The sequence below is a fragment of the Falco cherrug genome, chromosome 5, assembly GCF_023634085.1.
Source record: "Falco cherrug isolate bFalChe1 chromosome 5, bFalChe1.pri, whole genome shotgun sequence".
In the NCBI taxonomy this organism is placed as follows: Eukaryota; Metazoa; Chordata; class Aves; order Falconiformes; family Falconidae; genus Falco; species Falco cherrug.
The window spans coordinates 29,820,605-29,847,564 of NC_073701.1; the positions used below are offsets into that span (position 1 = coordinate 29,820,605).

The 26,960-nt window shown below is 38.1% G+C and overlaps 1 protein-coding gene across 10 annotated transcripts in view; it reads left to right on the top strand.

Annotated features, from left to right (window-relative positions):
• Nucleotides 1–1,601: 1,601 nt before the first annotated feature.
• Nucleotides 1,602–26,960, top strand: part of SPIC (Spi-C transcription factor) — a 28,189-nt gene continuing 2,830 nt past the window's right edge. Inside the window, exons 1-9 of one of the 10 annotated variants that reach the window (XM_055711178.1) lie at nucleotides 1,608–1,750; nucleotides 17,318–17,385; nucleotides 19,074–19,162; nucleotides 20,156–20,245; nucleotides 20,630–20,656; nucleotides 21,277–21,370; nucleotides 23,014–23,126; nucleotides 23,209–23,274; nucleotides 24,045–24,150. In XM_055711178.1, coding sequence (XP_055567153.1) covers nucleotides 20,654–20,656; nucleotides 21,277–21,370; nucleotides 23,014–23,126; nucleotides 23,209–23,274; nucleotides 24,045–24,150 — 382 coding nt within the window. In that variant the 5' untranslated portion in view covers nucleotides 1,608–1,750; nucleotides 17,318–17,385; nucleotides 19,074–19,162; nucleotides 20,156–20,245; nucleotides 20,630–20,653. Of the gene's footprint in view, nucleotides 1,751–15,578; nucleotides 19,163–20,155; nucleotides 20,246–20,629; nucleotides 20,657–21,249; nucleotides 21,371–23,013; nucleotides 23,127–23,208; nucleotides 23,275–24,044; nucleotides 24,151–26,960 lie in introns of those variants that run through there. The other 9 variants (XM_055711174.1, XM_055711179.1, XM_055711175.1 and 6 more) reach the window with 9 other exon arrangements.

Here is a 26,960-nt window from a genome sequence, read left to right on the forward strand (position 1 = left end):
CAGACATGTTGAAGCTGGTGTTTTCTTATAGTTATCCCATTTTCTGTAGATCTCATTCCTGACTAGCAGTAGTTCAGAAGCCATCATTAGCCATACGAAGACAGCATGGTTTCTGCCTTCTTGTCTAAACCTACACTGAATGTCAGCTGCTGTTTCATCATCCAGTGTACTATAGGGCTTTTCAGCAATTCTCATAGTCTGTTGTAATCACTGTTTTCCTGAATAATATGGTGTTCTCAGCAAATCTTACTGCCTTATCCTCTTTTTCTGGTGATTTATGAGTATGTTGACTAGTGCAGGGTTGAGCAGCCAGCACTGGGGAACTGCCCTCTGCTGGGCACGGCTTTTGGAAATCTAAGTTAACTGTACAAACTCTTCTGACCCTTGCCTACATACTTCTTGGTGCCCTCAAATAGTTCCCATGTGTTTCTGAGATATAAATTTAAAAAGGCATTTCTGGATTTTCCTTAGTATTTTCTATTTGCAACACCATCTGTTCCAAGTTAGGTTTCAGTGATTTGGCTTCCTGCTCTACAATTCTCTAGATCCCACTCCCACCCCATGATCCAGGTGCCACGTTTGCTACTGAAAGTCCTCTGGTAGCTAGGCACTTGTAAGTGAGAGGTCACACACCACATAGTAACTGACAGTATCACAGAATAGTTAAGGTTGGAAGGGACCACAGAAGGTCATGTAGTCCAAACCCAAATTCAGCTATTTCATCCCTGAGTTGTTCAGAACATGGGTGGAAGCCTCCTAATTTTGGTGTTTTGACTACGGTTTTCAGATTGTTGGGTAACTATGTATACTGCCATGTCAGTAGGAGATATCTTGACTGAACCAAAATTCAGGGAACCCTTTAGGGTAACAAGCACTGAAGCCAGCATGGTACTAGACAACTCCCATTCTCCCCAGTAGGCATCCATATACTTTTTCTGTCCAGTGCCCTAAATCCATCCTATCTAATTGGTTCCCAAGCATCTTAAAGACCTGTCCCAGCATCATGGTGCTGTCCAGGTAGCTGTTTCAACTGCATCTCCCATCCATACTTCCTTTCATCATAGATCTGAAAGAAACCCCTAATTTGACAGAAATACAGCATTTTTTTCATCATAAAACTTGTATGAATGGCTAAACCAATGCAGTTGTCAATATTACAGAGAGAGAAGTACAAAGGAGAACAGTGTAACATTGGCGTTGGAGGGGTGTTTGCAGGTAGCTTTACAACATTGCAATTAATTCCAGTGTGTTGGCATGCATATCACAAGGAAGTTCACATTGCTGTTCCTGCTTTGCAGCTAGAATGAGTTTTTCTGAGGCTCCGGAGTTGTGATATCTTTCTATCTCTTTTCATGAGAACAAAACTAAAACCAGGAAAACAGGCAATGATTGATGCAGGGAGAAGCTTTGCAGAGCTGCCTTTGAATTTAAGTACCTTCCCATGCCCAAACACATACCCAAAGTAAATCATAGCTTATTCCTTCTCATGCAAGTTTTTTGTAGCTTGTTTTGTGGCATGTTCCTCAGGAAGAAAAAAAGTACCTCTTTGATTTGATAGAACTTCCCCACCTGTGAATTATATATAAGCAAAATTGTACTTTCTCGTTCTTCAGAAGAATTTTCTGCTAATGGAAAAGTCAGTTTTCATTTGTAAAATGAAGTACCTCCAATGTAAGAAAGGGGTACGTTAGACATCAAGGACACATAAGCAAGTGGCTCCTTTTCATCTCTCAAAATACTCTAACTAAAGGTAAGGCTGGAACTGTTTTCTTAAATGTCATTGTAGCATAATTGCGTATGCACTATTCTACCTACAGTTTATGAATGCTCTGTGGGTTGGCCCTGTAATAAGCTCACTTTAAGCCGTTCCTATGGTTTCTGAACAGCTGCTGAACTCAGAGCACATGGATTTTTAATAATTGTGGGACTTCAGGTACTGCCGTTTCAGCGAGCCACCTATGCTAACAGATGATACATTGTGTTGTGAAATCTTTAGTCTGTAAATTTTCAAGTGTCAGTCATTAGACTAATATCTTTAATTTTAGGAGCAGTTGATTGTTAATTTGAATTGCAACATCATTTCATAATCTTGCATGCATCAATCTTCAAAATGTAGTAATTAAATTATTTTCCCGTGAATTTTTGTACTCATCTTTAAAACATCCATTATTGTTATAGTGCATAGTTCCCTCACTTCCCACCCTATCCAGCTGTTTTAGCCTTTCTCCTAACTAGTGTGGTGAAGCTCCTAGCTTTGTGTTGTGTATTCTGGAAGATGATGTAAGGAAAATGAGCAGAACAAGATAGATTTTAGACCCAGTTGTGAGCAAGAATTTTCTCTGGTGAAACATCACCTTCTGGTCGATACTGCTGCATTGCTGACTCCCAGAAGCTTAGAAGTATGGTGTTTGCTAGTGAATGTTTTTGATTGCCTCTCAGACTACATTTAAGCACACACTTGGAGGGCTATTCATGTCCCCAGTGATGATCTGACAGCACGGTTACTTTTAAACATTTGGCTAAACTTTTGGTAACTTTGTCTGCAACTGGTCTTTATAATAGTTAGTATTTGCTATATATTATTTCTATGTACTACTCCTAATTTCTTAATTTATGATTTGTATTTCTGAAATATGGACTAGCTGACAACATATCAAGCTTACAGCTACAATCCCGTGTTTCCCAGTGGCACACTAATCTAAAAATCAACCAGCCAATAGATAATACATGCACCCACAACTCAAAAGGCAAGAAACTGGCAACTCAGATCTGGTGCAGTACATGAATAGGACCAGACTGTGGGGCTGTTGGCTGTCCCAGAGATCTTACAGCCTCTGCAAAGAGCAGGATACATCCTCATTTTCTACTGTTGCTTCAGGACTGGGCTTATTTTCAGACACTAATAGTATAATCTGGACAGGATATAGGACAAACTGTCTATTTTATAAGAATAGGCCAGGCTAATGATACATGCCAGAATTTGTATTGTGTAGTTTGCGTTGTTGCATAAATAATTTTCAAGTGGCCTTGCTTCTGAAAATAAAAATAATTTTTGGCTGAAAATTCACAGTATAGTTAGTGATGTTGTTATTTGTCATTGGCATACCTCTAGTTTTATTCTGTTGAAGTTTTAGTTACTTGGTGGAGGTGTAAATGTCTGTTTATTGTGCAAACCATAGGCTTTTGTTCTTCTCAGTTTCATGCCCTAAAGCCTCTGAAGCACATCTCTCTTCCAGGACTTCTTAACAGGGTTAATAATTCCTTTAATACTACAGTTATCCTCAAACAAGCAGTAAGTGAGTCATAACCTGAGCAGCAGCGTTTTGATTTACCCATGAAGAAGCTGTGGATGGTAGTATATGTGCTGGCTACAACTATACAGAACACCCTTAAGAAGTGGCTCTGTATGGTTTTGTCCAAATGTCTTGCCGTGACCATTTTATACCTGTGAAGATATCTTGGACCACAAAGTCACACCTTTAAAGAACAGGGAAAGTGTCATGATTATGATAGAGGAAAAGAAACCAAATCCATTGTTTTCAGCTGAGGTTTTTTGTGTTCTGTTTCTCTTCATTTAGAATAGAAATTCAAGGTGAAGCTTGTGCAAGGTGGTGGGGAACCAACTAAAACAAAAAAGGTTTATTGAAACATGCAAATAGAGAAGGCCAAAGTCTAGAAGCCTTATGTTGTGTCAGAAGTTTTGCCTTCATTGTCACCATGTTATCCACTGTCTACATTATGTACTATACTATATAGTACCTACTATACTGAATCTGAATATTCCTGGCAATTCCTCCTTTAAGTGTTTCACTTTCTGATGGGAGTGACCTCCTTGTTGACAGCTAGTGGATAGCAATTCTGTTTTCTTTAAGGTATGAGTTCCCACCAAACCACTTATCTTTATATCACAAAGATTGTCTTAACATTCATTTAAATTAGCAGTTCCAACAGTTCAAAAAGTTTTTTTAAAAGCTCAGTACTTTTTCAGTTTCTTATGGTTAAAAAAAGGTAATTTATAAGGAACCAAAATAGTTATTGAACCCTATGTCACATTTCATTTTGCACTGCGATAAGCAACAATACAGAAGTTAGCCTTATCATATGGGGTTTCATCCTGTTAGACAAAATATGGAATTCCATTGATAAGGACTTACCTCTGCTCAGTCTCCACCAGCAGTATGAAAAGGTATGTTTATGACAGCATGCAATACTTATGAATGAAAATTCTATGTCTGCACATAGTAGTTTGAAAAGCACTTGCTATTTTATGGCTAGATTATTGGTATTTTTATAACATCAAACCAGTTTGGAACACAGCACAGAAGGGATCAAATACATCATCAACTCTAGTTACTCACAATAATGAGCAACTAATTTTTTAGATATCCAATTCAGAAAAGTCCACAGCATAGTCGACAGACACCCTGAGCCCTAGAAAACTCTTCAGCACTTTGCAACAAATTTAAGACCCGTAGCCTCTGAACACACCAAGGAAAAAACAGGATCACTTCACCGTACGAGAGGGCAATACATTTCAAGAGGAATTGGTATGTTTCTCAGGCATTCTGCCCAAAGCCTTTGAAGATGGCAGTCAAGTGCATATCGGAAATATATGCACAAGCAAATATAAAAAAAAAAATTAAAACTACCTTTGCAAGAAATTAGAAACTTCTAACTTTATTTTCCAGCTGCTAGACCCTACTTTACTTTGAAGCTTCCTAGTCTTAGTGAAAACTTTCTCAAGTTTTCTTGTGACTTGTTCTTCTGTGAGTTCACTTAATCCTCTTGTGTGCATCAACTAAGTTCACAATTGTTCATGTGGTGTGTCACACATGTCACAGGGAAATGATTCCAAGCTCAGTAGCAGCTACTTATGGTGACAGGGGATGCGAGGAGCAAAGGTTCTCATCAAAAGTGAGCAACAATCAGTGCTTTCAAAAGCTTCTTGCAATAGTATGCTAAGGTGTATAAATAACATAATCATACTATCTTAAACAGCTGTCTAGAATCCCAACTAAAACAGATACCAGGTAAAGGGAGACCTAAATTACACATAATATTTAGCATGTATAGCTTAACTGGAAATGAAGCATCGACATGAGAATGTATTCAGAGATATTAATCAGATAAAGGGTATTCTGCAGAAAAGTTCTTCCAGTAGGACCAAAGACAACATGCTCTATAACACAGTTTACTTCTGGTGTAGAAAAAAGCATAATTTCAGAGAAGTCTGCTGCACCTTCAGTTCTTTTGTCAGATGACCCATGAGATACACTTTTTGCCCAGGTATTCATTCCAACTAGCAAAACAGGATGGCTAATCTGGATTATCTGTGGTTGATCTGTGCAAGCCAAATGTTCCACATCAACACAGAACAAGCATGTTTATCAGCTGAATTGCTTTTAGCCTTGTTCTCCCTCGTGCCACACAAGGACAATCTAACTATGTAGTACCTTATTATTTCTGTATAAAAAAACATTCTGTGTATTTTTGTGTAATGATCACATTTACATCTTCTTCAAAAGAGTTTTAGAATTAAACTAGTATGTCTGCTGAAATGTAGGATGTGGAAATACTGCTTTTGTTCTGCAAGAATGGTGCTACTATATGTTAGCAAGTTTCAAGTTCTATTAAAAAAAGAGGAACTTATTCATAATAAACATTATGCTGAGTCATATAAGTCTTCTAAAAGTAGATCTACAATTGTTTCCTAGCATTCTCATGGGAATTCCATACTTGCAACAGAGATTATTTTAGTCAAAGCTGATGAGATATTTTTTTTCTTATTTTCCTTTCGTTTGCTACCTTTCAGTTCCCAAGTTATTACTGGTCTATGTCATTTTCACAAGCAAACGGTTTTTCATCAAGTCTTTGTAGCATGAAACAGGTCTAAAAAGAGGTCTAAAAGGCCACTTGTAGGATTTATTATCACTGATGCTTAATATTTAACTGTAGGCAAATAGTACTGGACAAGAGACAATCTGATTACTTTGAAATGATGCACAGGAGAAAATATAAGCATATTCTTTTCCTGTTTTTAATTTCACTTATAAATTTAACTTATAAAAACAGACCTGATGTCTCTCTTTCCCCATCAGTATATAAACGGTTTATTTTTGCACTACACATATCAAGATCTTCGTGTTATGTTTGTGTTAGAAGACCATGGACAGCTAGAAAATGAATGAAACCATGAAATGAGGAGAGCAGGCGTATCAGAGCTCTGGCAGAATTCTTAGCCACAGACACATCTCAAGCTCTAAATGCACCTCATAACTAGCTGGAGTCTGAAATGCACCTCATAACTAGCTGGAGTCTGTACAAAGACAGAGGCCATTTAGTAATCCTAATTGCTTATATGATGCTGCTGAGGCTGACATTGCTTGGAAATTTATTTACAAGCTCAACCCAGATACTTTCACAAACGGAGCAATATCTTTGTCATCTCTGACCTGTAAACACTTCCAGAGATTTCCCTTCCCACAACATTCTGAGGTATGCTGTATGTGCTTTGTGCCAGTAATCAAGCTGAGCTTTTATTAATTTGGTAATTTTTAAAATAGAGATGAACACTGAGAATATGAGAAATGAGGGGAAGAAATTTTTATCTTGTTACATTTTTGTTAACATTTTGTAAGAATACTTTTATCTGAGTCAAAAGTCTTCAAAACATTTGGGAAAAAATATTATTGCTGTTAAAGCACCTTCTGGTAAGAATCAAGTCCCTTTAGAAGTCCATAATTTTTTTGAAAAAGGAAGATGAGATTATATTCTAAAGTAAGAAACTAGTAAAAACACAGCCCTCCTGTCTGTGTGCACAGTGAAAACTCCTTTAAAAGAATATTAAGATTACAAATAAAGGAATCAAAAGTTAGTTACAACGTGGCAAAATTAAGTTGACTGGTACAACTTTAATTTGCCCTCACTGTGTACATGTGTTGTGGTACTATTTTGACATGATCACCAGCTCTTTCTGTTACAAAATCTTTCCTTCATTCAGTGCATGCATAGGGTTATGCTCTTTTAGCAGCTAATTAGCCAGTAGGATTTCAATACTGATTGCATCCCCAAGCCTTATTTACTACACAGATATGTGTTACTTTCAAGAGAGAATTGATAGCCTCTTTCTTCCCCCCTATTACAGCATATGAATGCTATATAAGCATTAAGATATTTATAAGTGTATTGTGATGTGAAGATAATTTTATTATCCCTGCTTTACAGATTAAGACACTATGAGATTAAATTAGAGAATACCCACTAATTTTCTGTATAAGATATACCTAAGAACCCATGTTTTAGAGAGTTCAGCATTTGTGGGCAGTTTGTGGGCTCAGACCAGTGCTCAGTGACTACACTTGCAGCTGGTACTGCTCAGCATTTCTGCAGATCTGATACTGGGGTCTCAAGTCATAAATCCCAAAAATGAGGAACATACAGTAAGTGACCACCTGTGAAAGTTTGTTCAAAGGGACTTGCCTAGCATCATTTGGGAACTCTGTGGTAGAGACAGGGTCAGAACCCACTTCTCCAGGGTAGCATTCAGCTGCTTTAATTTTGAGAGCATCCTCTCTCTTCCTTATTCACTAGACAATTTATAACTTCTGCAACAGATGGAGCAGGGTTTCAGCAAATTACAGTCTCATTTACTGAACAGTCCCAGTTCACCATTAGAGCAAGATTTAATCCATGCACTAAAAAAAGTCACGTCCTTCAGAGGAAAATGTTAAAATATACACCCAGGGAGGAGTTGAATGGAGAGAAGTCTTTGGAGCTCTTCTGCGTTCTCCTGGAAGAGGCTCCCCCATGCTCTGCTTTCAGATTCCTCAGTTAACAAAAATAATGTTTGGAAAAAGCCTGGCATGAAAAAATCCCTTCAGTCTGCCACCCGCATCTCCACCATTTGAGTTAACTGCTTAGCCAATGGCAGTAGCACGTTGCCATCTTCCTGCTTCACTGGAGAGTTTCATAGATACTTTCTACAGCAGGGAAGCATTAAAGAGTCCAGGTGAAATCTTGGGCTTCACTGTAGTTTTGGGAGTTTTGGAGTGGGAAGAAGACATTGGTCCTTCCCCCTCCATTCCTCAAGCTCCTTCCTTCTCCTATCTTTCAAAAGCCAGTATTCCCTTTCCACTGTCTTTGGCTTCCATTCTTCTTGTCCTCCTCAATTCAAGACACATTGGCCCAAGCTTCTCACCAATCCTACTCTCTTCAGCCAGGTCCCACAAAATTAGTCCAGATTCTCTTATGAATCTTAGCCTTCATTTTATCTTTTTGCCAAATAGGTTCTTCTCAAATCCTTGTCAAATCTCTTTCTGGCACCTCTTCCCACCACTCCATCAAGGACACTGGAGTTCATAGCCAATGTCTTTGCAACCACCTTCCAGCTGCAACAGCCTAGAGCTCTCAGTCTTACTTGCCAGCATCTTCTGCTCTTCTAATCACCAATCATAGTTTCCTTCTTACATCTCACCTGGAGTCTTGCATAGCAGTCTGGTACTGCTTCCTCCCAAATTTAGCCCTTCCTGCGTCTGTATTCCAGTCAAGCAGCTACTTGTCCCATGAAGCTTCAGTGCTGTCCATGTCACAGTAGGAAAAAAAAAAAGTTGATCTCAAAGAGCATGGAAAAGACAGTTCTTGCACTGCTATTCCTCAACCATATCCTGGTAAAAAGCCCCAGTTACAGGATTTGCCCCTGCAGTACTTGTTCACAGCATGTGCTGATGGAAGAGTGTACATGCAGAGCCTCATGTCTGGGAAGAAGCTGGGAAGGAGCACAGCATATCCCCTTGCCCAGGGTTCTCCAGCTTCAGATGCTGAAATATAAAAATTAATGCAGCATGGGTGAGGAATAGCAGTGGTTTGCAATGTTACTTATTTTCTCATGAGTTTTTATGGAACAGAAAAAAAACATGTCCCCAGCACAAACCACACTGTAGCTGGTGAGTGTCTCATCGATAGCATAATTAAGCAGTCCTAAAGATGTTTGTAAGGACAAAGCAGTTCTGTTTCCTGGTATGCATTTCACCATTAAACGAATTTTCAACATGAGGCACACAGTGGCATAAAAATATATCTACCCAGTTTTTTTTATCATGATTTGTATTTGTGGACCTTTCTCAACATATATTTAGAATCAGCCTTGAGAGCAGGCAAGAATTACAGGTCATCCCCCATGTAGTTATCACTCCCTGACATGTGATGGAGTAAAGTTTGATCTCTTAGGCTTGTGTGTATGAAATATGTAATGCTTCTGTTGTGCTTAATGTAACTGAGCAAGCTCTGTATTCCCTGAATCTAAATGTTGCTCAAGCCTCCGAGTTATATTTTGCACAGGTAATGGTGAGATCCTGGCTTAAAATGAGAAAAATATGGCAGACACAGGTGAAAAATATTATTTGATTTGAAGACTGATGTGGAATGTTTCTTGTTTTCCCTTGAGGCATCATGTTAATGATGTAATTTGCAAGCTGCCTTCTCTGCAATGCTATTTATATTTGTTTCTGTAAGGTGTTTGACATCTTTTTGGGGAGCTATAACACAAGGCATTACCTCTTACCATGCAGTACCAGGAACTCAACTTGTCCGGGCCCGTTAAGCACATACTTAGTTTTAAGTTAAAATTTGCTTCTGATTAGGCATGAGTTTAATACCACAACTGAATGTCTTCTAGAACTGAGTCCTTAGCTCTGAATATCTTTGAAGTGACCTTTAAAGAAGCCACTTTAAATTAAACCTTTCATATCTTTATTCTAGATTCCTGTATATGACTGAATTAAGCAGTTAGCTGGCCACCAGGCTTAATTACTGTTTCATAAAACAGGCAACCAGAAGCCTTAGCTTATAAACCCGTGATTCCACTTGTCAATTTCCATCATGTTTTTTCATGATTCTTTTGTATCTACCTTTATCAGATACATCCTAGAAAACCTGAGTGAGCTAGACTTGCTGAGATCATGTAGGTGTGGGTTGGGGGAATTCGATGGAAGGTACTTACAGGACACATGTAAGGATAAGGTGTGGTGTAACTGTCAGGTCTCTTGTCTCTTTGCTGAATTCAATGATAATTCAAAATGCAGGCATCTAGCCACCTTCTGCTGTAGGTACCTGTTAAAGGAATTCAACTGTAATGTATTCATTTGATTCTGTGAGCTTTGGTGGCTGATGAGTAGAAGTGAGAATGGCAACATGGCCAGAAAAACATTTCTAATTGTTTATCTTAACTGATAACTTTTCACCTTACATTTCACTTTTCTGGACATTTACCCAATGGAATGTAGGAAAAAAACCCTCACAGACAAGTTAGTTGTTAGATTTTACCATTTCTTTTACCTCAAAAAGAAATTGAAAAGAGTGTGGCCAAATGGAAACTATTGCAAAGACAGTTTTATTGGAAATTTAAAACCAACACACATCCAGCTTTAGAAAATTCTCTTTCAAAAAAGATCGCAAGCCAAGAAACAATTTTACTGATATGCCTGCTACCCTACCATCAAGATACAGGATTTCTTTAACACCGGCTTGTAAAAATCCCCAAAGCCTAAGTGCTTCTTCAGCACTTTCCTGATAATATAGGAAGCATTTATTTGCTAGTCATAGCACTTTATGCCCACATAACTGTTTGCCTCATCAAAGCATAAAACCCCATTATTTGGGACAGCTGTTTTTTAGTCACCTTCAGAGTATGGTAGCAAAAGAAATTCTATTTTTAAAGAATTTCTTTTACCACTCTGCAGTTCCTTAAAATGTATTTCTTTTATCTAGAATTCTGCCAGAAATCTGACCTCATTCTACTCCTTCAATAAAGAAAGAATGTGTTGGGGCTTTTGGTGTTTTTTTTTCATAACATAACAATTATAATACCAAGAATGGTTTTAAATAGTTTTTGTGTTTTAACGACTGTTATTCAGAGCATTTGACTATAAGGTCAGATATGTTTTCAAGTCTCCAACTGAACTAGATCAGCTGGTTACTTCTCACAACTATATATTCCTATCTTCTTCCTAACCATATAGTTTCCTTCCTTTCAGATGACCTGCTTTCAAGTCTTTGCTATTCTACTTTTTCCATCTCAGACCTGTGTAGGAAACATGTGTCCAACTCCCTGGTGGGGTTTAATGTAGATGTCTGTCCCTGAAAGTGGACATTTTGTCAGAGCATTTTGTCAAACCGCTATGCTTTTGGTGGTTGCATACTTACACATTTGCTTCACTTTGAGGTACCAGTCATGTAGTATGGCAATAACTTGCATGGGAATGATGTCAAAATGTGATCCCACACTTTGCCTTCATAAAAAAATAGGATCATATGTACTTTGCAATGCATCTGCCTGGGAAGGGCAGCTGACCTTCCTGTTGCACACTGTGGAATTTAGGCCAGCCTGTTAGGGTACCCTATTTATAGTTATTTAAGACAAAAGTACCTGCAGCAGAAATAGCTAGAGGAAAATTCCTATGGAACATTTAAACTTCTAGTTGAAAGCCCAGACTGATTTCTCTTTTCAGTTTTCAGGAGGTTAATGCCAACATACAGTTTGCTTTTCTAGTCCTTGGTCTTCTGATGAAATTGTACATTTTCTATGAAAGGTGATGCAGAAAAATCGTATTTCTGTTAAGAATGTTTTCCCTCCATTTTAAAGTTGAATTTTATTTCTTTTGTAGTGCTTCATACGATTTCTGCTTATTTTGAAGTTATAAATTAAATACAGACACTTTATAGGCTTTATACTAGTATCCCATAGAGTGCTGAATTTCATTTAAGGTAAATGTCAGCTTGTATTCTTACAATGAAAAAAAGCATGTTGTATTCTTATAACATATAATATAAATATTTTCATTAATAGTGCACTCATTATTTCTATTCTCTAGCTCAATAGACAGGAATCCCAGGTTGTCCCCATGAATTTCTTCCAGTGCTTTTTGTTATGGACATACCTTTCCATTGCTGGTAATTTACAGAGGATTTAAAGATAATTTAGGGCCTGCTTAATAATACATGTTGATTTTTCTTGTTGTTCAACAACTATAGATGTGGTCCTTGAAGAGATGTTGACATAGTCTGTCTGCCTGAACCTAGTATGTATCTTGTCTTAAATATATTAGGATTACATTACATTTATACTGTTTGCTTCTATATACATCTGATACAGGTCTTTTAGTTTATTTTTTTTTAATCTGCTACAGAGTTTCTAAGACCTTCTTTTCCCTTTTCTTTAAATCTCTGTCCTTCTTTTTTTCCAATTGCATCTGTTTTGTGGCAGCTATCATAATTGTATCCAAAACCTTTAAAGTCCTTTAAAGTCAACCTATGCTGAGACTTGATAATAGCTATCAGTGATTAATCTGCTTTTATTTTTATTTGAATATGCATTTCCAAAAGACTTGTAGCTTAAGCAATTTGAAAATATCTCCATATTTAATAACCCTGAGTAGATTTTCCTCCAGTTTCTTTTTGAAAATTTATTATTTCTTAGTTTCTGCAGCATCCTGTACATAACTGATATCTTCTGTGAATTAACAATTTGTTGTGTAAAGTACAGTATGCTTTGCTGATTGTGTACTTACATCCTGTGGTGTCCTTTAGTGTCCCTTCTAATACAAGGGCTGAATTAGGATTTTCATATATCTTTATTCATTTTCTCTAAGTTAATATTGATTTAATAGATCTCTGACATCTCCCCTCTATTTTTTTCCAGGCTGTAGAAGCAATGCTGCTTTCATGACTATCTAGAAATGATCCACTCCGACTAGATCAGTGCCTTTCTTCTTCCTAATGTTGCCCAGGATCCAAATGTTGAACTTTTTCCTGTCTGAGGTCCCCTGCATTGTCCAGGCTGGCAACTGTTTCTAAATCATTCCTAATGCTAATGAATAGGTCTCTCACCCAATGTGATTTCAGACACTTTGTTCTAAAATGTGGGTAAAAGCTGCCTCTTTCTAGTGTTGTGTGTTCCATTGGTGTGAACATTTGCTATGGAAGTGAGATTTGGAAACAGTCTTTTCAATGGTTGATGGAGATTCAAATCTAGATGTCCTACCAAGGCACAGCTTCAAGGTGAAGAAGTGCTGTAGTCTTTATTTAACAAAAAGGTCTACTGTTCAGGGCTTCCTCTTGAATGGTCGGGAAAATCAGGTTAAACTCTTGAAACCACATCACTACTGTCTGGGGCGGTGCTGCGATCGTTCAGCTAGTGTGCACACCACTGCCCTGTTCCCCAGTGGGACTTTAAAAGAAAAGAAGGGGCTGGCATTTCAGACACCTTATTTCTTACTAGCTGATAAAGTGCTTTTACTTCCTGCGTGGTGCTGTGGCTGCTGACTCAGTTTTGAGATCCAAAACTGCCTCCAAGAGCTTCAGAGGAGAGTAACATATTGCATTCTGGAGACTCTTAAAGATTACGTATTTCAGTACCTAAATTATAATGTCTGCTTTTTATTGACCTGGCCATAAGTCTGTGCAGCAGAAAGGCAGGGTTTCTAAGTTGTAATGTGGCTGCAGATGCTATAGCAGTTATTATATACCTGACTCTTCAGCTTTTCCAAAACAGACACAATTGCTTCCTTCCATTCTTTGGAGTTCAAAAGGCTCAAAAGGATTTGTCAAACCTCAGTTTTATGATTTAGGGGGAATGGGATTGAAATGGGTTATTGAATTAACCCTGAATGATCTAAATGTCCCTTGAATCTGAAGGCATGTTTCTTCCACAAATAGCTCAGTTACTTGGAAAATTATTAGTTCTTATTTGGCTTCCCCAGTTTCACCATTAAGGTCTATTAAAATATCACATTCTTCTTTCTAAATGCTTTCTCTTTAAGTAAAAAACTTACTTTTTCACCCTTTATCAAGCTCACCTCTTAATGACAGTCTTTACCCATCCCTGTTTTTATTAAATACTTCCATATTATTATTATTATTATTCCTGTCTTGCTCTGGTAGTTTTCCACTGAAGTATTATTGACTTTTGGATGTTTTAGCTATGCTAATATTCAAGGGAGTATTCATTATACCTATACATGAATTAATTATATCCTCTTTCACTTTAAAATCTTCTTTTAGTCAGGGTTGGGTATTTTTTTCCCAATGCACTTTTTGTTATTAGTTCCTTGTGCTTCTGTTGTGGTTTCTGGTTTTCTGTCTTCACGGGGCTTCCCAGAAGAAAGTCACTTCCTTTGGTTATATGGAGACAAAGAAGAAGCTTCCTGAGAAGCCCTACTGACATGGACAACTGGACCCATATATTGGGTCTGGTTGTAAAGTGGGGGGAGATCATCTGTCCACTCATGCAGGTTCAGCCTACATGCGCCACTTCTCTTTTTAGGCCCCAAAATAGGTAATCACATGTTTAGACCTAACCTCTGCAATGATTTATCCAAATACCTAATTTTATGGCTGTAATTATTCAATGGTTCTAAGTGGAATATGTTACAGATGTAAAATTAGCCAAGTAAATGTTTATTTTAAGGTTGGATCATAAGTTCTTAAAGCAGAAAAGCATTAAGATTCAAACATCAGTGGTTCCATTTATGTCCTTTACATTAAGATAATCATATTTAATTCTGAAATAGTCTGAAAGTAGAGAGTATCTTCTTAAGAAATATCAAGAGGTTTTTTCTTTGGACCTTTGAATTGCAGAATACTATTAACTCTAAAAGGATTAAAGCGTTTAAAAAGCAAAATATCCTAAAGCAATATTAAAATTTAAAATAGGATCTCAGATGGGAAACCCAATGTGATATTCAAAGGTAAGGAAATGAGTCTGAAATAATCTCTCATTTTAGGCTTCAAATTCACTTCCTAAGCCATTTTCAGTATCTTTTTTCTTTCCTAAGAAAAGAAAAAGCTTCATACTTAAGATGTATTTGGAGGTAATGGTTGGAAAAAGCTCTTTTTGAAAAAACATTGCCCTGTAAAAATGCCACTTTTTCTGTTTAACCAACTGTAATGCTTTATAAGGTAGCCAAAGAATTAAAACAAATCAGGAAGTCAGGGAAGAATATGCAACAGAAGTGCTGGCACAGCATGTTTCCCCTTACTGTACTGAAAATAATACTAGTGTCAACTATAAGCCAGAACCTCTGTTTGTAGAAAATATCAGTGATCCTTTGGCTTTGGTGGCTCTATACCAATTTCTGCCAGCTAAGTAACTAATACTAACACTACCAATTACAATAAAACCTATATTTTTTATTTCAGAGAGTTTGCTATTTGTAGAATGATTTGTAAAGCAAGTAAAAAGTTTTAACTTATGATATATCCTCATCTTCTGGTATCTGAATAAACAATCATGTTTGTTGAAATGAGTAGACTAAAGTCCCCCAACACAAATGGAATCATCAGATCCAGTTTCAACATCTGATTTGCTTGTATGATACAATGCTATAATTGATACGATGCCATAACTGTGTTTTTGGTTTTTATGTTCCTCTCAGATTTTTTTCTGTATGTACTCTACATTAAATTATCTGGCAAAAATCATGGTAAACAATAGTATTTAGGCTAGTACTAAGCAGTATCTATTTCCTTTTTGTGTTTGTTTGATGTTTGGGATGTTTTTTAAGGAGAGTTTTGTTGTATTCCAGGGCTGGGAATGTGAATTCGGGCATTTTGTGAGCCCACTAATTTGAAGTTCAGACTGCAGACTTCTTACTGCAAAACGCTCACGCCTGGATTATCACTGCACTCTACATTTAAAAGAAGAGAGCTCTCTGTGTGCTGAACCCTGTTTTTGTGTGTGTAGAGAAAAAGCTGCATCCTTGCTGCAAGAATCTTCCCAGTTTCTTTTGAACCTTGAACAGAGTGGATGAGAAGCACCATAATGGCAGAGATTTGAAAGTTCACTGGTCAACATGATTAGGCTCAGGGGGTGAGCACAGGCATGTGATCTCTCAACCCTTTCACTTTCAGGAGGACAGTGTCTATGGTTCTGTAATTATTGTTAACCTACACCTATGAAGATTTAGGACAAAGATTATTGCAGAGCTGTATGGCCAGAAAAGGGGTGGCAAAGGGGTCTGCCAAAGGCCAGAACAAGTATGTAAGCACAGAAGCTCTCTGTGGCTGTCACATTCAACAGCTTCTGATTTCTGGATACTGTTGAGCTGGTAGGCAGTCTGTTATGCATGGGCAAATGACTCCCCATGACAGAATCATTTCTACAACAAGTTGGTTTTTTTCTGTGAAGTGCCTTCTATTGTTAGTGGCCTATCTGTGCTATTTGGGCAGTTACGAATTGTCTGACATTGAAAGAAATCTGAGAAATCTAAAAATGCCTGGTGAGAAAACTTGCCATTTCAAGTTTTACATTCCTTTAGGAAGGAAGAGGCTGTTATTTATTCTACATTTGAACAATGCCTCATGAATGAGTCTTTAGGCTTTCTCAAGCCCTCTGACAAGTGCTGTAATGCATTATTTAGGTCTGGGTTTTTATTCAGAGAGGTGAAAATGCTTCTTCTGTACCATTACAATGAACTAGCTTTGACTGCCAAGCAAGGATGAAAGTTCTGAAGCTTAAACAATCGATCTGTTGTTGAAATTTATTTTTAAAACATGAAGGAATAAGAAGAGCTTGATGTTGTGGTTTCTAACTGATATTCAAATTCTGTTATCAGGCACATCAATTGTTTGAGGTATTAAAATGTGAATAGTAAGCTTTCTTTCTCAGGCTTGTATCTGGAATCCCTCTTCCCATCCAATGCAAAAATCAAAGCAGGCTTTTTTCTGTAATAACATTTCTTGGTAGAGGCCAACATGCTGCCTGCCTTGGGTGTACTATGATTTGTTGAGGAGTGAGCAGTCAGTGTTAGCTGACACTCAGTCCTCAGTTAGCTTACTCTGCCTCTGCTGAACCCTTACAGGTTTCCCAGGAAGGTAGCCTGGGCCCTCGCTCTGAGCTTGTGATGGGCCAAAGATGCAATATACAAATGGGTTACAGAGTTTAAATCCACCCTGTAAGACAGCATTTGCTCTTGGTTTTATGTTGTGTGTTTGTGCTACATATGGTACCTTCCCATTTCCTTTGCAACCTTTTGCGGGCCTATCTTATTGCCTCTTATTTGAAATGAGAATATTCTGATTGAGCAATTAGATTTAGGAAGATTGATCATTTTAATGGTGTTAAACCCATTAGCTTTAATCTCTCGACCTTCACCCTTTTTTACTACTGGGGTATGTTGGTCCCAAGCAGCCACACACCCACACAACTGCTCACAAACTTTGGGAATTTAACATAACTTATTGCCATAATATATTTAGTTGCTGATTCGGATGTTGGGAAGCAAAGAAGACAAACATTAAAATATCTTTCCTTCCTCTTTCCCAGGCTCAACTGCACTCCAGACACAGCTCCTCCCCTCTTGTTATCTCCACAGGTTACACCCAGTCCCTTTGGTGAGGTGATGAGTGGCACAGGGGGTTGGGGTCAGGACAGAGTGGTTTCTTTCTGCCTCTCGTTTCTCACCCTTTTCTTTCACTGCTGTTTCCTTCTTACTTATTTCCTCTGCTCCGGCATGGCCCCTCTGTGGTTCACAGTCCCTTTGGGGGTGTGCCTGCTCAGTCATGGAGCACCTCCAACTCCTCTGACCTTGTCCCCTCATTCCCTTGTTTCTATCCTTGTTCTCTTGTTCCCTCCTTGTCCCCTCTGGTGTTCCCTCCCAGGTTTGTCTCCTCCTCTTTGGCATTTTCTGCCTTTTCTTCAGTATGTCTTCACAGAGGCACTGCACATGTGGCTGATGGGTTCCACTTTGGCACATGGTGGGTCCGTTGCAGAGCCAGCTGAAATTGGCCGTGACCAGCACAGGACAGCCCTGACCTCCTCTGCAGGGGCCACCCCCATAGTTTTATGATCAGGATGATGGGGAGCACAGGACGCCAGAACAGTAACTGCCCAGCTTCAAACAGAGGTGTAGGACTAGGCACATCAGATTGCATCATCAGAGGGCCTATTAGGACATCATTTACAGGGGAGGAACCCAGGACGAATCTTTAAATTCATTCATAATTTTAAATCCAATATATACTTCTACTTCAGGAAAGAACTGAAGCATGAAATCTATGCTTTTCCATGTTGCTCAGTAAAGTTAACTGTATGTGCAAAGGAAGATAATTGTGCAATCCTATTTTGGCCTGAAATCCAGCACTGAATCACAATTTGGTGTTTAAGAGCACAGTTGCTCTTAAAGCCAAGTCACGCCAGAGAAGTGCTACAAAATGGAACTAGTAGTTAAAAAACCACATACGTGTATTCATATTTTTCACTAAAAAGATATTCTGAAACTTTGTGGTGCAAATTTTTGAAAGGCAGCTTGCATCTGAAACGAGCAGAAACGGTTGATGTTAACATTGTCTTCAAATTGCTTCCACTCAGCATTCATAGCCAGGCTAGTTCTTGACTATGGTTCTTCACTGTAAGAAGTGACGAGTATTTTACAGCAGTTTGATGGCAAATGCTGAGGAAATTTCATAAAATGTGCCTCTGAAAGACTTGGCTGCAAGGAGCTATGGCACAGGATAGATTATGTCAGCAATAAGTTTTATACTGAAAAACACAGAGTTCTCACCCTGTAGGATACAACATCATGGCTTGTAGCTGCTCAGAAAGCGTGTGGCAAATCAGCAGCCACAGCTTGTCTGAATCTGTACTGAATGCTTTAGTAAATCTTTAGAGCTGGGCCTGGGCTACAAACATGAGCTTTGAAGCAAAGTTGTGAAATTCCCTGAAACTCTGATTTTGAGGTCTAGTTTGGTCTGTTTCTTACACTGAGCTAAGCAGGAGGTTCAGATGAAATCTCAAAATCCACTGCAGTCTACATGGGACAGATGAAGGTTGTAGGTTTTTGCTGTAGACATACCATACCAGTGACAGATTTGTTAGGATGTGCCACAGATAAAAGGAATCTCTCCCAGGGCTTAGAAACTGCATGTTCTTGAAACCAGTTAAAACATTTAATTTTATTTTACGTCGGTATAAATCACCCTCTTTTGTGCAGAATCAAGGGCCATGCTAGCAGTTTACTATACCTTTATTCTCAAAAAAACCCTAGCCCAAACACTTCCCTAAAATCAGCTATTTAATGCAGCCCCTTTGAGAGCCTATTGCTGTGGGAGCTCAGTCTTTATTTATGAAACCAGACAGATTCTTGACTTGCATGTGGAGCTGAAATTCTAGGTAAGTGTACAGACTTTTGTTTTAACTTATTTAAAGTGTGACTTTTTTTTTTTTTTTCTGGGAGTATGATTTCAGCTGTGTAAACGGTATGACCGTTCAACAGTACCTTGCCAATACTTGCACATTTTAGTCTTTGAAAGGCATCATCAGTGACTGCAGATGTGCCATCAAGGTTACGAAGTAGTAGTTTGGAACCTGGAGCTAGACAAAGGAAAGTGAATTATTTAAAATTAGGGGAACACTATACAAGGATCTCTACAAAGGAGATGCATATCTTTAATTTCTATAGCTCTATACCCCAAGAATCTGTGGCCACCATTGCACCTAAAGGATTAATGTGGCTCATTCTGATTTTAGAATAAAATTAGATCAGTTTATTGATGTACTTGCTGCACTGGAGTCCAAGAGAAAAATCCCATCAACTTCAGTAAGTTCAGTTTACTGAATCACCAGGATTTCACCATATACTTTTGGTCATCAAGATTTAAATAAACTTACAAATTTTGACAGTACTTTTTAACATACTTAGCTGAGGTGTAATTACCAGGTTAGCACATTCATGGTTAGTCCTGGATAAAATTCTTCCTCATGTATATTTATGTGTCATGTCTCTCCTCTACATTTTAAAGCATCCACACAGAAAGCGATCTCACATCTGCTGAAATCACTGCCAAAATGTCCAGTATTTTCAAGAGATTGTAAACATTTAATAAGTAAAATACTGATACATTGATTATTATATTTACAATTTTGACATAATAATGTAAATGAGAACAGGAAAAAAACATGCAAGGCAACAAAACCTGATTATTGTAAACTAATAAATATAAATAAAAAGGAAGTACTAAGGAATTGTTTCTGAGTAATGTTGTATGTAAAGTATAATCCACGTTAAACTAGCTGAAAGTCTGTCAATTTTCACTGTTTATTAACAATCAAATTTGCTTCTGGAACTCACAATTAGTCAGAGAGCTTATATATATTCATATACAGCCATAGTCTGATCTGCATTATGAAAACACCCTGAGTTGTTTCAACTGGGTCTGCAAACCAAAGGGGCTTAAACTCTTGTGTTTAATTCAGGTCAGTATTTTATTTGCAAAATTAGTACTTGTGCTAATTAGGCTGAATATCAGCAATAACACATTTTCAGTTCATAATGTCTTTAAAAAATGTGTTTACAATTATGTGGATAATAATATAAAAGTTACAGTATTAATGAAACTGGACACCACGGTAATGAAAAAAGCATGAATTTAAAAAAACAAAATACAATGTTGCAAGTATTGAATTTCATTAAAATACCACTTTCTAATCTTAAATTACTTTTAACTCTGTTATTAAATATGTTTGATCTCATCGCTGGAAATAATAGAGTTATTTCATTTAGTTAATTTTATTTATAATGAGAGAGTTACTGTTTATTTTGAAACATACAATTTTTAAAATACTCTTTATTTTAAACAGGATTCAAGTTTTGTTATCTAAATAATGGTAAGTCTACACTGCCTTTATTCTCTTTCACTATTGAGTACTTCAAACATGCTACAGAAAACTCAAGTCAAACTCAGATTTGGGGGGTTTTTTTAGCTTTTTAGAACAAGACGTTCCAAAATTATAAGGAGCAGTTTTCTGAAAGCCCACACTTGGTTTCCTATACTGGCATAGTATAGCATTTTCCCTGCATAACCACTTCATAACTTGTGCATAATAATTTCATGTCATGTCAATGAATGATAACTTTGGCTTCATAAATCATGTTACACAAGTGATATGTACCTCTGTATTACATACTATAAAACACTCTAATAGCAGTAACACCCTTTATGTAAACTTCTGCTGCAAATTAAGGAAACGAACCTGGAAACATTTGCACAAGTGAGTAATGTTACCCGTGTGAGTTGTCCTACGACCTCAAAGAGACTTCTCAAAGGAGCGAGAACTTTCTCATAATAGTAAACTATTATGGTAATGCCTCAGTGTCTGAAAAATACATATTCCAGAAGGATGTATATTCTATGTCATGACTGTATTGATTTGGAATTTTCCGACTGACAATGTTGAAAGAACCAGCCTGATCTTTTCTGGCTCCTGACAGAAAAATGTTCTTGCAGAGTTTTCCTGACCAAGACGTACTGGGCCAGGCTTTCGAGGATGCGCTAGAAGTACTGCAGCAGCACTCTGACAGACAAATGCAGTATTCAACAGGTAAAGAAGACCGTTATTCCATTTCATTTACCACTTTTTATTTTTACAGGAAACTACATCTTGAAGTACGTAGGTGGGATTCCCAGAGGTGGAATAATGGACAGCAGAGGGTTATGTTGGGAGGATGGAAAGGGGGAAGAATATTTGGAGGGTTTCCACCCCTCCATTAGTACTGCCCAGTGCGTCGTGCATATTCCATGTCATAGCACAGGGGAACTGTTGGACGGTCACCCTCTGCCTTCCCCCCAGTACTAGCCTGGGTGCATTGAGCTCAGATTTCCTATAATGACAGCATATAGGACCATAGCGCAACAGCCATTTTCCAGTTTTAATTAAAAAATGTCCTTCTGTTATGCTGTGAATAAACTCATATAATGAATTCCAGTGGGGGGGGGAACCCCAAACAAAAAAAAAAGACCAAGAGTCCAACAGGTGAAATTAATATCCACAATTACTTTTTTTACATTAAAATATAGATTTAAAATATTTTTATGCAGAAATGAAAGTTTGAGTTTGGAAAATTAATAGAAAAGTGTTTTTCTTGGCTTCAAGACTTTTATACTTTAAAAAGCTTAAAATACAGGCAAGCTGTAAATTGTTCCAGTTCAGGCAAGGTTTTGGCAGTTAAATTAGTATAAAATTTAAAATCTCTATTTGGTGTTTTTACACTGTGAATAGAAATGGAAGAAAGGGAAAATAGGAGGCTACATCACAAACCTTCTGAGTCCAGAACAAAATATCTGCTCTCTTTTCTGTGGAATGCATTTCATATGAGGAAGTTTATTTACATATTATCTATTATTTACTAAAATGTAAATAAGACCAATTGGGCTATATCTTCAGCTGTTGTTAATAGATTTTTGACTCCACTGCACTGGTAATTTACACATGCTGAAGCACCCACTACATACATTTACTTGCAATGTTCTTGCCTGTATCTGTTGTTAGGGCTGATGGAGAGTGGTATTAAACACCTGAAACTCAGTGTTTAGTATGTCCCACAGCTGCACCCACATTTCCACTTGCAATAGGTGGACCCTCCAAAATCTTATGACCAACTGCAGTGTGTAATTTATTGCAAGTGCCTCAGCCCAGTGTTCTGTGCTTCTTTTAAACACCCTGAGGCCTTGGGTTCTTTCTGTGTCATTTTTTCAGAGATTGCAGGTGCTCTGATGCTCCTTCACTTCATTCACGATTGGAGACTTTGACTTGTATTGTACCAATGGCCTGCAGAGCTGCGTGACATTCCCTTTTCCTTTCTAATACATGTATTATAGTAGTCTGTAATGATCCTGTTCCTTATGTTTGGTGATCTCTTAGGCCCTCCTTTTTCTATCAACCAAACTATTTCACGATACTACAAAAAATTTGACATTTTATCTTAAAAAATGTTGTTTTTATTATGAAAACCAACAACAAAAAAAAACCAACCTCAAAAAACAAAACCACCAGGCCAAGGGTTTGATTAGCAAGTAGTAACAGTACAGAATATATTGGATAACCTGCTGATATGAAACACTGTGGCTCTGGAGACTTTATTATCTAGAAGACAGCCACAGAATAAATGCTTTATGACAGACCCAGCAGCATTTTAGACTTCTCTCCCTTTTACTCACTTTTTGCTCCATCCTACTAATTCTCAGGTTATAAAAATTGCCTGACTGTCATCAACCATCACCACCACCTCCGAGCAAGTCCCAGCTACTCTGCAGCACCATCTACAGAGGACCAAGGATATAGCTGGAGAAATGTGATTGTAAGTGAACAGTCAAACTTAAATGGAAAATTGGCTGCCCATTTGTGATTTCTAATAGGAATCATTATGCTAACTCTAACAGAAATTCGGACTGGCCAGGCATGAATCAGATGAAACTGCCTTGGGAAATATTTGCAAAACAAGTTTAGTAATCTTTTTATAGGAGTCACCTTATCTGTTTGCCTCTGGTGCTCTTCTGTGGCTCATCATGTAATGTGCCAGCTAACAAACCTACCAGTACAATAGGGAAAAGGGCTTCTCTCTGTTGCCTGGGAACAGGCAGAGAACAGCTTTCAGCCTCCACATAGCTTCTGCTGCTGGGAGAAAGTGCCATGCCTTTGGTTTCTTCAACAGCAATTTACTTTAAGAGTACTGGGAAGACCAGCATTATCTTGACTCTGAGCTCAGCTTCAGCCTGAAGAGTCCATATTCATTCTTTAAAACACTGGGAGTGTGGCCTTCAGGAGTGATGGGACATGAATATTGCAGGGGAGATAATTTCTGGTAAATAGATTCCACAAAAGCCCATTTTCAACCAGCAGATTAGCGACAACATGACACAGAAACTACAGAATCTGTAGGGGCCACTGCCCAGTTGGCCTTTGTCTTTTACTGACTCTGGAAACAAGAGTCCACTGTTCCTCCTCTGTTTCCAACAGAAGGGTTAAAGGTTCAGAGTGAGGCAGTTACTCTGTTTTCCCTCTAAAGTCTCCCCTGGTGGGCAGCCCTTCCCACGGGGCATCAATTAGTGCTGCTTGTTACTGGTACACTGCATGCCTTGGGAGCTGAGAGAAGTCTTCCGCGGGTGAGGTGACAAAAAGTTGCATTTGAAGGCTTCGTGCCAGTCATTACTACAAGTTTCTTTTTGCTCAGAGAATGTACTCTATTAGTAACTCTTTGTTGTCTTAATTCTTGAAGAACAGTGCAGCGGATTTTTATGCAGATGAGACTGTCTACCATACTCTGCAGAATACTCCAGAAAGCCAAGTGGTACATGCTGCTGGCCAGCCAAAAGCAGGGAAAGGTGTGTAGTAAGAGCATAACTTGACATGTACGTTCTGTTACTTTAAAAAATATCTTGGAAAATCATGGTTTCTCTTTTTCCTAATTTTTTTTACTTGTAACGGGAAAAAATAAGTTAACATTTAATAGTAACTAGAATACAACTGCTAGTGTTCAATTCCTGTCTGCTAAGTCTCATAAGGTAAGATAAATCTGTTATCTTATTCTGTCCTCTTATTTAGTACATGGGAAACCAAACAAGAGGTGTTTCAGTCCAAATCATCTGAAAGTCAGATGCAGAGAAGCAAATCTATCTATCAATAACATCTTATCAACTTTAATAACTTCTTTTATTTCATGTGGTCCAACAAGGAGTGGTTTTCTTCACATACATTACTATTTTTGCACTTGATTTTATGCCTTTTTTTACTTTTCACATTACCTCTTAGCTTCTGACACTTCTAGAAAAATCTAGCTATTTTTGTGCTCCTTTTGGTTGACTTTACTTGAATGAGTATTTTGCAAAGAATATTTTGGGTGGCATTGGTCATTATAGTACTTCACTGTTTCATTGCATTCATTCTTCGTTTTTTGTTTGGCACTCAGCATCCTTTCTATGACTTTGCTAGATGAGATTTCCACAGCTTCCCCTCTGACCTGTAGTGACTACTTTTGACTGTGGGTTCTTTTTGAGTAGCTTCCTGATTTTGCTGCTTTTTGAAATCCCCATGTCTCAACTTTAACCACACGGTGTCAGTTTTTGGTATCTCTCCCCATTGATGCTGAACGCTGTGGTTTCTGTTGCTTAATAGCTACTACTACTACTACTACAAATTCCTTAGGTCGATAGGAAGAATAGCTTCTCCTTTTAAGTTCTATACTTCTAGTACTTGAAATTCATCATTACAAATTAAAATCTTTGAATCCAGAAATGTTGCTTTTCTAAGTCTCACCCAGTGTTGCACTGAGGAATTTTACATATCAGTATCTGAATTCACCTTCAGTTGTTACTGCTCTGTTAAAATTCATTTCCTATTTAATATTTCTTTTACATTGTTATCAATCGTCTTTTCCAGAAGGCCATCCTGCATAAATTTCCAGAATGACTGATTACTCTTATGGGGTTTTTTTGTTTCCTCTTATGCGTTTCTTTGTGTTCATGGCAATATACCTGCTGGAAACTGTGATTTGGGGGACTATTTCCACTATACCTAAATAAATTTAGTCCTCTTGGCTTCATATTGAGACGTGAGAGTTTTTCTGTACACTAGTAAGTAGTGTGGCCTTTTAGGAATGGATCTGTAAATGAAACAATCGTTACTGAGGACCCAAAGTGTGTTTAAAATGTTTCACAAGGGTTTATTTAGGGCAATCTCTAGGTTGGCTGCAAATTCTGGAATCTGCAGTGGCTTAGATAAGCTTCTGGGAAGCATCTTTGGTTAGGTTTCCTCTGAAAGGAGTCCAGTTCATGCACGTCAAGACCATTCCATGATCTGAACTAAAGCTTGGTGAGTGGAGACAATCAAGACAGGTACTTCAGAAATGCATCTTAATTAGACACACCCAGAGAGAATTTGGCTGCTTCAGGACAATTCAGCATAGAAATCTAATGCAGATGCTCTGAAACAGACTCTGCAGGAACCTGCCTCTCTCTAGTGATCACATAAGAAACCAGCAGACGCTAGCCTACTAGTTAGACCAATGTTTAGGGCCTGGTAATGAACACCACACACCTGTGCAATGAGGTGCAGTACGAAGATCTGTGCACTAACCCAAGCTCAGACTGGTGCATCCACATTGTGTAGCACTCTGGAGATAACAGCTGAGCTCTAGAAACATAGCTGCATTAACACAAAAGAGCAAATAAACCCTCTCAAACCAAGATATCAGCTAGAGACGATGTGTTTAGAAATAAAAGCTTGGGCAGAAATGACAACTGAACTAAGAGAACAGACAGCCTGAAATCAGCTGCTGCTGCAGACATGGCTACACTAGTGTTTTCCAGCAGAGACTCAGTCCACAGTAGTCTGCGGATTTTCCCTTGATTTGATTTTTTCTGCCAGAGGTTCATAGGCTCATAGGATAATTCAGGTTGGAGAGGACCTAAGGAGGTCACCAGCTAAGAAGTGTTTATTGTGACCAGGCGGTGTCCTTCAGTTTGCTTTTAATCTTCTCACCTTGGCAATACTATATGTATTTCTAGCAGAACATGTACTTCAAGTCACAGGCCAATTTTTATTTAGATAATGAAACTTTATTAATTTTTTGGAAAGTACCTCTGATCTCAGGCTTTTCTTCTTCCTAGTCTGACAGTCACTTCTCTCCTCTTTGCTTACCACCAGATGCAGAATTACTGTCATCCCTAACAGATGTCTTGGCTTGACCTCAGTGTTCCCTAGCAACTGTCACTTTTCCCCCATTCCTAGTTTAAAATAGCCATGCAAGACAAGACTTTATAAACTTTAGGTGCAGCTGCTTGTTTCCACTTTAATTAAAGTGGAAGCTGTTCTGTATAGACTCTCCTTTCTGCAAAATGTTCCTCTTTGTCTTATAAACTTAAGTTCTTCCTCCTTGCAGCAGCTTCTTGGTCACCCTTGGCTTTGTGAAGGGAACTAGAAGTACTTCAGAGAGAGAGATACACAAGAACTAAATAAGTCTCACTGGTAAACTTGAGAGCTGAGCCTGTGGGAAGAAGAACTTAGGTAACTGACAAATACCGCTGTACTGAGCTTGCTTTATTCTGCATGGGAATGCAAGCTGACACTTCTGCACATCTTTAGAAAACTACAGGGTACCAAAAGGTTAGCTCCTTATGGACTAGGTGAGGTTTAT